The 14,043-nt window shown below is 25.1% G+C and overlaps 1 protein-coding gene across 2 annotated transcripts in view; it reads right to left on the bottom strand.

Annotated features, from left to right (window-relative positions):
• Positions 1–787: 787 nt before the first annotated feature.
• The window catches only part of Adar (adenosine deaminase acting on RNA), a 29,336-nt gene continuing 16,080 nt past the window's right edge, over positions 788–14,043 (bottom strand). The window contains exons 5-8 of one of the 2 annotated variants that reach the window (XM_011497704.1): positions 12,819–13,113; positions 6,849–7,039; positions 907–993; positions 788–839 (exon numbers count right to left, since the gene is read on the bottom strand). In XM_011497704.1, the coding sequence (XP_011496006.1) occupies positions 828–839; positions 907–993; positions 6,849–7,039; positions 12,819–13,113 (585 nt within the window). In that variant the 3' untranslated portion in view covers positions 788–827. Of the gene's footprint in view, positions 840–899; positions 994–6,848; positions 7,040–12,818; positions 13,114–14,043 lie in introns of those variants that run through there. The other variant, XM_011497705.1, reaches the window with a different exon arrangement.

Here is a 14,043-nt window from a genome sequence, read left to right as displayed (position 1 = left end):
AATACTATTACAGTTACAAATATACCATAAACTTACCAGCTACATAATACATGTATAAATAAAATATATAAATATTATTAAATGTAATTTAGGTTTGCATAATTATGTGATAATATAATTTTGAAAATTTATTAAATAAAACTGACTGATATGTATTATTGCAACAGGTTTATTTTGTCATTCGTAAGAAATACGATATATTACTCCGTTATTCAAATATTTTAATAATATAATTAGTAAATATTACATCAATAGTAAAAAAAAAAATGAATCGAAAATGAATGAATTTTTTTTTATCTACGATGAGTGAACGACATTTTTACTTTAAATGTTGGTCATTATTTTTAAATATTTGGAATATTTCATTTATTAAAGTAATACAAATATTTAAATTCTCATAAAAATACATACATTATGGAATAAACTAAGGAAAATATTCAATGCCACCTATCGATGCTGAATAACTTTTAAAGTTGTTTTTTGGCAGAGTTCATGCACATTACTTTTAATCGATATAACAAATACAATTTAAAACTTTTTTATTTATATATTAAATATATATAAATATAATTATATACGCATTTTCCTTTTCAATTTCAATAATTCTGTAAACTTAAATAAAATGTTAAAAAATTTCAATGTTATATGATTTTAAGTTCAACCATAAATTAATATTTGAAAATAGAGTAAAACTTATTTTTAACAGTTAGAATACTATATTTTTTCAATCTTTTACTAACTATCTTATTTTATAGAATCTATTAATAAGGTTTGTATATATCTAAATTTGTTATGTAATTACAGAGAGTGATTTAAATTATCTATTTTTAATCAGAAATCTAAAAATATTAATTCTTTTTGTTAGACCAAATTTTTAATTCTTTATTGTAAATTTTATATATTAACTTCGAACATATCTTGTTCCATAGGTTTTTTTACCCAAGCACCTAGTTGAGCTCTGATAAACGCATCTTTTAGTTGACGTTTAGCTAACTGAAACAAATATTAAAAATAAATGCATATGATAAATTGGGAATACAATAAATACTTATATAAATTATTTATTTTTCAATTATCTATTTCAATTATTAAAAACATCCATTTATTTTTAGTTATAAAGTTTATGTTTCATCATTATGACGATTGTTTGCGTCATTATTTTCCTTAAATTATTTATATAATTTGTTCGTATAATTTTATATAATTTTATGTACATACTAATTAAAACTATTATTTGAAATTGATATTCATTACCATCCTTACATGGTATAGCAGTGTATTTTTTAATTCACTGACAGCATTTTGTATTACTTTTATAGTTTCCTTGATTCAATCACTGGTTTTTTGTATTACACTAAAATTTACTATTTTTATCCGCTGTTTGTATACAAAGTTCGAAGATATGGGTATTTGCATTACCTTTGTGATTTATATGAGTATTTTATTGATTCTTATGTAATTATATATTCATTACTAAATAAAGTTTTACTTTACTAGTTTTTAAATAAAATTTTATTAATTATTTAATTTTTTATTGAACATACCAATTATATAAACAAAGTGTAAACAAAGTGCTATTATTCTTATGAAAAATTAAAGACTTCTGTACGAGATTACATTCAATGCTCCTTTTATGTTCTTTTAGTTTTTTCAAATATGACATTGATAAGTATGCAAAGAAACTGAGTTCTCATATTGACATAATTAATATAATAGATAGAATTTTTGTCCAATATCATAGTATTAATAGTCTAATATTAGTCTCATTAAATTCAAATTTCGGAATTTTTGATTGTGATTTTTCATTAATAACAATTTATGCAATTCCTTTACAATTACAATTTTCAATTCACAGTAACGTTAGTAGTAGTTTTATGGATGTCTTCAAAATCTGAAATATGACTAGTTATCTTACATTTATTAAAATGAACATCGAATAAATCATTAGTGTCGTGAAGGTTCGATGAAACAACGTTTGATTCGTTAACTCTGATATATAACCTTTACACTACGTGGTTAAATTTTTCAAATCAACTTCTCATCGTGATAGATTGAGCCAATTTACACTTTACTAATTGTATGATAGTTTTTCCAATTTCTGCACTAATTTCATGCAAATGATAAATTATTCATGCTCCAGAAAAACCAATATATTTACCTTGTTCTTTTTATTGAGTTAATAGGCGTAAATAAAATTTTCATCTATAGGTATTAAACATTTCTGAACTGGTAAGAATGTACATCATCAAAAATAATTAAAAAATATAATATTTAAAATAATGACTTCGTCAAAAATTCTATGAATCTTATGCATTCGTCGGAAATAGTTTATTAAGTTATATACAATTTAAATTAGATTTTTTATTTGTTAAAAATTTATACACATAAAATAATTGCAATAATTAATTTATTTTTTATTATTAATATATTTTAATTTGTCATCACAATTTAATTGATTCAATTAATCTATATTATGATAGGCTGATTAGTATCGTTCTCCATAAATGAAAAATTATTTATCATTACTATATTAATACAAAATAAATATGTTATTCTCAATTTATAAAAATGCTAGAATTTATATTTTACTATAAATTATTCACTAATAAACTAATGAAATTCAATATAAACATTTTAATGATAAAATCGTATATATATATATTAATATATAATAAAACGAATTTTACAGAAATGACTTTATGTTCCAAAATGTATTTTGATAATTTCATACACGCACGGTATGTATGCAGCTCGACGAAACAGTCAAGAGAATTTTCAAAAAACTTAGATATTATACCTTCTGATTATAATTATCATAATGTTTGTAGGTTTTATCGTATTTTATGGCAAAAAATTGTTAAATTACTTGAAATTCTCACTGTTTATAAATGTAATAAACTTACCATATTTATGTATAATATTTTAAATGTTATGTGGATATTAAAAGTACTTATATGAATATTCTATATTGAATTTTTAGATACTTAAAATACTCGATTCGTGTAAACCTATATAAAATAAATTTCAATATCAATTTATTCTATGTTTATATTGTTTATTATTATTATTTATATTTATTCTTATTGCATTCTATGTGAGCATGTGAAGTTTCATCTTTTTTAATATAATAATACATTTTAGAAGGCCAGTGTATAATTTAATTAATTTCCATATAAATATATTATTTATTATCAAAGAAATGTACATTACTTAAGATTGAATTAGTAATCGTTAATATCGTTTATAAATTAGGAAACAATGAATAATGTAAAATACAAAATTCAAAAAAGTATTGTAATAAGTATCCGGTTGCAGGAAGAAAACTCACGTGGTAGCGTTTAAAATGATTGAAGAATGAATAACAAAAAATTCTATTTTATATATTAAATTCTGGCTATGAAGTATGATTTCAAGTTCATAACACCATAATAAATATCACATTTTATCGACAGAGCGCTTATTTTTAATTATTTTTAGATCTATCTGTTTTATTATATATATAATTAATTTCTATTCTATACATAAACCGATTACAGACATATCAAACGTCTAAAAAAATCCTTAAGGACAATTAATTTGAAATTACTCTAAATAAATTTTTTTATAAAATTTTTCATAAAAGGTGAAATAAAACTATAACAAATATAAATAATAATTGTTATGCATTTCTTTTACAGGATAATTTCTATTAGTAAATTACAGTTTAAGGAGTTGTTAATGCATATTATTTTTCTTAAATGTACACACATATAAATAACTATATTACATTAAATTAATTCTATATAAAAATAGTAAACCTATCCTATAAAATCGGAAATAAAATTATATTAAATGAGTGACCATATTGATAGTTAAGGGCAATTAGAGATTGCACATTAAGAGCAAGGGTGAAGCACACACATTTCAGTACCTAGCATTATACAACTATATACTATATGCCAATACAAATATTAAAATATTCTAACATACAGCCTAATATATTTACAAAATACCTTATATTAATTTAAAAAATTAATGATGAAATGGTTTTACTTAAACAGATAATTTTAATTATATTCAGGATTGAAGCAATTTCCAAGACCGCTCTCTGAATTGTTGATCCCTCTAGCTCTCGAATTTCTGTAAATATTTTTATATTCTCGAACATTCGCAAGTTAGTCTATTCTTTGCATATGTATCCATTGTTGTTATCTACTGAAACGGTCGCGTGAATATATAAGGCAAGCACGTGACACACTTCCGCTTCGCGTGCGTATTCAACGGGCTACTATCATCTGAACCACCAGAGTACATTTATGAATTTTACAAGCATTCGACAACCACACTTGCACGGAGAAGGTGCTGGAGGAGCATCGCAGCACCCTCCACTTCTACAAATTAAGCGAATATCACGCATCTTGATCGAACACATTCTTCGTTTCCAACCTTGACCAGTAAGTCCAACGAACAGACAAGGCATAACAAGTAATCACTAACGCGATCACCACACACGCAACCCTGCTTAGCGGTGCTACCACACACAATTTCCGTACCATACGCAACTCTGTTTACGGTGCCCCCCCGCACTCTTACACTTGACAAGACATCACAAGTAGCACTACACCAAAAGATAAAGAGATTTACGACCTCTCACTTCTCAGTGTAGTAACCCACTACCAATCGCACTATGCCAAGAGGATCCGGAGATTTACGATGACCTACCCCCACATATAGTGCACGCTGACACAGGGTGGTATAAACCAAGAAACGACAAGATCCCAATGATTCTCATTATCAACGTAGAATCATTATATTGTAGTTGTAAAATAAACGAAATACCAAGCAGGAAAAGCAGATGTGTTAAATACTTCATTGAAGAGCTACTCATTCCACTTGTCAAGAAACTGATGACCATAGTCTAATTCTAAACAGTCTCCTATCAAAGCAAGTAACACGGTAATAAATTAATACGTATACTGAAAGAGAGCATTATACCAATCACTTTTTAAAGAAAAATTTATAAAAAATTTAATTAGAAATATTATAAATAATCAATTTTTGAAAAGACAATAAAAAATAATTCAATCATTTACTGTTTGTAGGTGTTGGTTTTACAAATATTTAATTTTATATTTAAAATAAACGTAAGTTTTTAAAATAAGTCGACAAGGGTTTATTTCTTTTAAGAGTATTTTTTTTTAAATATATTTTTCATATAGTTAATTATAAATAAAAAGTGAGTGCCGAGTCTGCATATTTTTAAAGTACATTAGTTCATAACAAAGAGGAAAATGCTCAATATCTTTGTCCAGAATTAGACTAAACTTCCAGATGTTCGTAAATTGAAGGGTTAGCGCATTTGTTTAATAATTAAATACATTTGCTTATCGTGCTGTTTATTGACTTTTATTTTACAGACTACACAATAATGATGATTCTGAAATGGTGGTGAGAATCAGTGAGATCTAGCAGTAGTGTTAGATGCCACGTGGTGTTAGCATGCACTACGTATCGAGGTAGGAGGTCGTAAATCTCCGGACCTCTTGATATAATGTGCTTGGTGGTAAATAGTTACATTAAAAATAGGAGGTCGTAAATCTAGTACTTTTACGTATAATGCCCCACGTGATGGTAACGTATTGAGAAATGGTCTTTTTTTACTTGGTGCTTTTCGCGCACTTCAAGCCGTTTGCGGGGTTTTGCGATACAATTATTTATTCACAGAAATTCATTTGTCTTACTGGATCCTGTGATGAGTGCGTAGATATTGCACTTCTTATGTCATGTTCGTTCTTGGATAATGGCTTTACTGTATTGGCTTGCTAGTTTATCGCTGCAGAGTCTGCCTGAATTATGTACGTATAATGAGTAAAGCTGACAGACTGGTATATGGCGGAGTTTCGCGGCTGTATAGAGTAATAACTGATAGCCCCTAAACGTAGTGAGCTAATCTTAAATATCCGCATGGCAGCTTACTTAGTTGGCAACAATGCATAGGTGTGTTGCTAAGCCGAAGGTCTGGTAACCTAGAAGACTGACGCTCTAGAAATTTAAGGATTCCAGAAATATAAACTTTGGAAGGATTGAAAATTTACAATTGAAGTTGCCATGCTGAAATATTGTAGAACACACAAATTAAGGCGTAGAGTATTCGAGAGTTTACAAATATAAGTCAGACGGCTTGTACCTTTCCCATTTTAAAGCTCTTGGAAATTGCTCCAATCCCAAACAATCTTATTAAGTGTTAATAAAAATAAAATTTCTACAATTTTAAATTATATGTAATAGACCCCATATTTTTAAAAAATTCATATATATGTGAAAGAATGGGGATTAGAGTGCAATATATGAGAAATCATCTAAGATCAATATTAAAGTTGCAATAATTGTATTAATGAGTACAATAATAGTTATCTATCTTAAATATTTACCGATTAAGAATCATTTTATTAATCAATGCATTCTAATTTACAATACTGGAAACCTAATTTATTGTATCATGCAAAAATTACATAAAAAAGGTAAATTTCAATCAAAATGAAACTGAAATTATAAATATTACTATAAAATATACGTTCTTATACTCTATTATTTATGCAATGCTTCCAAGCATTCATTATCTTATAAACATATTAAAATTTAATAAATTTTTTGTGTTTAATTTTAATAATAAAGGTATATTTTATTTTTAACATCTCATATTTTTTTAATTTTTATGCTGGACAAATTTTTACATTGTTCTAAGTACCTAAAATCTTTGTAAACTAATAACTTATTATTTATTTAAAAAAAAATTATTTTTTTGTATATCAAAACTAAAATAATCTCGTTTTGACAATTAATCGACAATAAATTGAAAAATTTCTTACCGAATAGTTGTGCACAGAAGCCTTAGCATCTAAATAATTACGACATATTAATTTGTCAGTGTCATCAATGGTATTAAGTTTTCCTAAAAGATTGTAGAACTTTCCAAACAGACCTTGTTTTGAAATCCTGGATGGTTTTCCTAACTCATCTTTACCAGTAGTACAATTTATTACTTCAGCTTCTAATTGACCTTTAAATATCCAAGTTAATTAAAAAATCTTATCAATAATCTATTAAAAGTACAACAATTAGATAAAAACACAATTTTTATTTCTACAATAAATACGTAGGCACTGCAAAACAATATTAATTTTTATTCTAAATACTATAAAATACATTTAAATAAATAACATATTATTATAAAAAGATTTATATAGCGATGAAATAAACATTTTGTTATCGTACACTGATGAAAACAAAGAAAAAAATAAGGGATACATGTTACCCAGATGACCTATTTGAAGTGGTAAACTTTGAGATACTTGATGACACTGCAATGATTCTTCGGATTACCAAAGTGTAATGCCCCTTTGTTTAAGTAATAGATTAATTCAAAAGATAAAGAAATAGATTATTTATTATAAAACATCTTAACATATCCTTCTGAATAAAAAACTCTTATTCGTTCAGTTTTTAAATTTTAGTTGAAGATTAGTTCTCACTATTAAAAGAAATAAATAAACATATTTTAAATAAATATTAATATTATTAGCTTTATTATTTCTAGTAGTATAAGTGGAGTTTATTTTAGACAAAAGATTAAACAGTACTATTTAATGCCAGTCAAAATTAGTATATAGAATAGTAAATAAAGTTAATATTAAATAAGTATTTCATTATCATCTCCATACTTTCACAATATATGTTTAAAATTACATATAGACTTATTACAAAAATGTATTTTTAATTAATTAACATTTTTCCGTATCTTAAATAAACCACTCGTTTGCTTTGTGTACTTTCCATTTTCTCAGTATCATTATGTATGAGAAGTTATAAAACATAAATAATTGAACAAATTTTTACAATTTCAAATTGTATGATTCTATAATTTTAAATTTCATCTTTTTAATTCTTTCAGTTATTTCTATAAACTAAACACTTATTATAAATTAATGTCAGCGAAGTTAATAGGCGATTAATTTACGTCTGTATTTTCAGTTGTATTAAATATTTTGATTATGAAATTTAGAATCTCTAGTGATATTAATTATGTGATATGAATAAAGTATCGGTCATTTATCCTTATTTAGAATTTAATCAATAAGTTATTGTAACCGTAAACGCTTTATTGTATTAATCTGATTTTCATTATTCCAGTCGAATCGATAAAATACTAATGTAGTGACTTAAATTTGATTTATATAAAAATAAATAGATTTAAAGTACAACGTATAATATAACAACATATTTTACAGACATAATAATTCGAAAAAGAATAACATGATTAAAAAAACATTATATAATTATAAATAATAAGAGACAATAAATATGATAAATAAGAAATATACTAAAAAGAAAAACAAAATTAAGTATTAATAGAATATTACCTAAGGAATAAATCAAAAAAGAAGGTTAGTTTACAAAAATGTATATCCAATTTTAAAAAACATGAATTTTTAATTAAAAAAATTATTATATTTTTACACTTATAACTTTAAAAACACTATATTTCTCTTATATAAAAGTGAAATAAGTTACAGAATAGTGTAGATATTAAAAATTAAAAATAGAAATAACATATATGCTTTTCTTAGAAAATGTGAGAGAGTGAAGATTAGTAAAAAACACCAATTTAGTATTATTAATATTAAATAATTAAAAAAGAATAAGGGACATGTTAAAAACTGAATGCTACAAAGAAATACAGAGCTTATGCGAGAATATAGAGAATGATAAACACAGTAAATTAAAATATAGGAATAAAAATAATTAATCCACCACAATAATTGTTAAAAATGAAAACATTTTCAAATTAAAAATGTAGGGATTAAATATAAATAAATAATACTAAAGATTCTAACAGTTTGGATTGTTGGATAAATAACTAATATTACAATTACAATAAGTAGGTGATATTATTTTTAATTTATAGAAGAATGTATTAGATAACAAATGAAAAAATTTTTGTACATATAAATAATCTAGTTTCTACTAACCGGGTTCATTTCTATTTTTATATCTCAATGTTCATCAATAGAATCTATTTTATCTTAAATTATAAACGTAAAATTGTTTGATAAGAATATAATTAATGTATCCATATTTATTTACTAATGTTTACAAGTATATGTTGACAATGTATCTAGATGTTATACTTATGCTCCACTTTATGATTTAAATTATATAAAATTCAAATAGTCAAAGACTGGGTTGTGACAGAAAAATGCAAAATTTTTGTCAGCTCCAGATTATTAGAAAGAGCTAGTTACAATGTTTTGTGAATAATATAAAATTTTATTTTTAACTGATAAGTTGATATAAAATTTTGTATAATTAATGTAACATATATTGCGTTTAAATTAGACGTAATGTTTAAACTATAAATAGTGATACTAATGTACGTAAAGATTTTTATATAAAAAACTGATGTTTAGTATTTATATGTTATGTTCTTAGCTAAGTTATTCGATAGTTCATTTTTAATTTGCTGCCCGCCCTACGGATGCATGGATGACTTAAGTGGATAGGCTGTAGAAATATACAGTGTGTGCAGACTTCGTTAAATATGGTTTATTCATAATTACATTATATTGATGAGTTAGTTTTACTTCTCATAGGAGAGTGTAAGCTATGTTCAACCACAACGATACTGTTGCATTGAACTGTTCCTGTGGTGCATAGTTCAATCATAACGATGCAGTTACTCCATGTTGCTGGTGACGGAGTTGTTGCTGATCTATAAGGATCAGCAATGGATTATGCATACTCCTTGGTGAGAAGTATGGCTTCTGCTATGGTTCTTGTAGTCTATTTTCTTGAAATGGAGATGGTATTAGCATCTTTGACTGCCGTTTAAGTAAGACACTGAAGAATGATGTGTATTCCTTCTATGATGGCCTTACTAAGAGAGAGAGAGAGAGAGAGAGAGAGAGAGAGAGAGAGAGAGAGAGCTGTTCTCGAAGTGTACTTACGGTAAATATCCACGCGACAGCGTAGCTAGAGCTGGCCACAATGTATTGGTATGATTATCAGAAGACTAGATAAACGTTGTAGGGTGTTCGAGAATTATAAAGCTTTAGAAGGCTTGGAGAATTCTAAGAAACATAAGGCTTTGGAAAATTCTCGAATTCCCGAACACTCAGTAAATACAAGAAATATTTAACTAATGAACGATTAAAATAAAAATTTATTTATTTTTCAAATATTATTTTTTTCTTTTTTGATGCCTTAAGTATTTGTATGGATCAGTTCCCATAATTCCCTCTTTCCTAATATTCAGGTGTAATTATATATAAATTGTAATTATGAACAAAGGTAACGTGTAGTTAAAGCTTTTATCAATATTTCCAGTTGTTGAAAAAATACTTTCATAAAAATTCTTATTCGGAAACATGAAATACCACAATCATGTTCTCTTAGAAGAATGTTTAATATACCATTATTAATCAGAAATCATATGTTATAGTTTTTGGAGTATCAAACATATTTTAAAATACATATTTACGATTGTCAAAAATTAAATTTCAAATCTGGTGCATGATTTTGTTATACATTTCGAGTCGAAATAGGTGTCTTTCATGTAAAATGTATTCTTATAAACGAACAATGATGATATTTTCTATAATGTCGATCTCATTCTAAAAGATACAAAGTACGCCAATCGTGATTAACATCATATTAACATTTTTGTAGAAAAATCAATAAAAGTATGTATTGAAAATACAATCTCTTAAGAATTTACATTTTTATTAATATACTTGAATATTGTTTTATCATGAAATCAATAAAAAATGATGTTCATAATATTGGAATTATAATTCTTTAATTACTATTGTTCGATTATTACTATTACTTTGAGAATACGTACTGATGACTGCTTGGCTTGGCGCACTTAGTTGCTATAAGTCTTATAGCTTCATTGTTGAATTACTAACCTTTTATTGTTGATTCTGGTAGAATTATATGCTTGTGTACTGTAGGCTCATTGCAAGGCACACGATTGAGTTTCGTAGTTGTGAGCTACAACTGAAGACTGAGTAGATAGTAAAAGCACATTGAGCCCCGATGCGTGGCAAGCTGTTCTTAAATATTCGCGTAGCAGTTGCTAAGCCGAAAATGTTGATGACGTCAGAAAACTGAGCTCCAGAATATTCGAGAAATACAGCAGGACCCTCCTTGGATAGTTCAAGAATTTTCATCGACGTTGCTATGCGGAAATATTGTAGGACATTTGAAATTAAGGCGTAGACAATTTACGAATTCGCAGAATCAATGTTTACAAACATGAGCGTCCGAGAGCTTGTACTTTTCCCAAATTTGTTGAGAAACAAATATTTTATTCTATATATTGATGGTTACTGTTATAAATGATGTATTACTGTGTACTTTATGTAACATAGTGTAATCATTACAATTCATACACTTGTATTAAAAAATAACAAGAAATATTATCACGTGTTCTTACGGTATCTGTATGATTAGTATATTTTAAAAACGTATATAATTTCAAATTATAATAGTTTAAAACTATGTAAAGTAAAATCCTTCCAGAAATTCATCATCAGGTTAAAATTCAATTAAAAGCATAATTGTCAGTTATGCATCAAATATCCTCCAACTATTTTTTTCCGTGAAAAAAAAAATTTGATGTTTTTTAATATTTATTTATAGAAATTGAATTAGTCAAATTTAAAGAGTGCCCAAAAATTTGAACCATTTTTAATGTATTTAAATTTGATCTACAAGAAACGACGTCATATTTTAGGGTTTTATATTAGACAGACAGTCTATCGTAACTATATAATTAAATTGATAAAAACAACCAATTTTACTACAAAAAGGGCAGCCTAATCAGTTATTTCATTTGTAATATAATATTCTCTGTAATAGCATTATCGCTAATTTTTGTTTACTTTTTAGTTAATTATTATTATGAACATTATTACTTCTAAATAATCGTTCTTTGTATAATATCATTATTTTACATTAATCTTGAGTTTGAAGAATATAATTTTTAGACATTTTTCTTTGTCTTAAATGGAGCTAAGAAGCAACTAATACAAACTATTTAAAAAGCATAAGTTCGTCCCTATACTATCTTATATTAATTTCGACATAAATAATATAATTATATACGTTTAATAAAATATTAATAACAAATGATGCCTCGATATTTGATAAATAAAAATTCAAGTCAAATTATAGCATACTTATAATATAAAATAATTTAAGCAAAACATGAAATATAATGAAAAATTAAGAATATTGGATTTAATGCTAATACTAAATTATCATACTTATGATTTAATTTTATAATTTTATAATTTTATAGGTAGGATTTTATGGAATGTTTCGAAAACAGTAAATACATTATTTTTTTTCAGTTTTTATCTTGTTTTAATTAGTTTTTACTTAAGCATTCACTATATTTGAAGTTATAAAGTACATTAAATCTAACACCAGACATTGAATACTATATATTATGGTTAATAAAGATATTTAAATACGAAGTAAACAAATATTAAAATACAGATAGAATAATTTATCTAAAATTAAACTATTACGATTAAGAACTGAAAATTACTGAGCAACCTTTTCATTTTATGAATTTAATTCTTAAAACATATTTATAATATTATGATGAAAATTTAGTAATATTAATGTAGAAAATCATAAAAAATTAGAATATTGTAGTTGTAGATCAACAGTTTTTTTTATTATAATACATTTTTATATTTACGCAATACTGAAATATCTAAAATTCTATTAATAAGACTTTCGAAAAATTAAATTAAAAATAAACTAACCAATCGTCCAATTGACACTGTAGTTTGGTGCTTTTCCAGGTTGTCTAACCTCAGATGATGTAATTAAACTCATAAGAGGCTTATTAAGTTTATATGGAGGAGGTAAGCCTTGTATAGTATTTTCTATACGTCCACAGACCGCTCTATACATATGACTTGGATTTAATAAGCTTCCAAGAACAATGCTATGAATATAGATAGGTTCGATAAAATGACTAAGTAATGCACCTTGAATGCCTAAGACATTCCATCGTGCAATTTTATCTGAACATGACATTGTTAATAGTCTCTGTCCCTGTCATTAAAAAAAAAATTACTATTTTTATAATAATGTTTTATATATAATATCATATGTTAAATTAGAAATATATTTTTCATTAGAAACTAGGTATTTAGTGTAACTGCTCACAAATAAGAGGCTTACATTGAAATCATACGTAAATAATATTACTATATAATCATTTTTTAGATACAGTTAAGTATATTATTAGATTTAAGTTTTGTCAATTTAATGTTCATAAAAAATTTATTTTATCGGGAAGATTACATAAGAACTATTAAAATTAATTAAAAATTAAAGAACGGTTTCAAAGTACTCAGGTTTTTTTATATTAGTTACTAAAATATGTACCATTAGTAATTCTTATTTTAGAATAAACTTTTAAAGAGAAAAGCTTTACATGCATGTTTTTATTACTTATAACTAAACGAATGAAACAAAACAAGAAGTATTTAAAAAAAATGTAATTCATTAAAAAAAAAAGGAATTTTAATTTTCTATTGAAGAAAATTTTTATTTTTAAATAATTTATTAAAGATTGATCAACATGAAAAGATTAATTATTCAAAAAATTAGTTTCGACAATTATATACAGTTAATGAAAATCCATGACAAAAAGATTTATTGTAAGTCGATATATGTACATAAATATAAATTAAATATGAACACAAAATATAAATTTAATAATTTAATAGAAAATTTATAAATATAAATTTGTATATGCACACATTTCTTTAAGGCATAAATTAAAGAATATTTGAAAACACGATCATTTTAAATTTTTATATAAAAAAGATTATGATTACTTACATTTAATGTAATTAATGCTAAGATAATTAATTTTATTTATTTGAATGCTAACAAACTAAAAATTTGAAACACTAAAATTTACAATTATTTAAAAACAAAGTGGTTATTGCGACTAAGTATGTTTATAATTTAGAA

Source organism: Ceratosolen solmsi, unplaced genomic scaffold, assembly GCF_000503995.2.
Source record: "Ceratosolen solmsi marchali unplaced genomic scaffold, CerSol_1.0 scaffold47, whole genome shotgun sequence".
NCBI lineage: Eukaryota > Metazoa > Arthropoda > Insecta > Hymenoptera > Agaonidae > Ceratosolen > Ceratosolen solmsi.
Note: the sequence above shows the minus strand (reverse complement) of the source record. Positions and strands in the feature narration are given on the sequence as shown.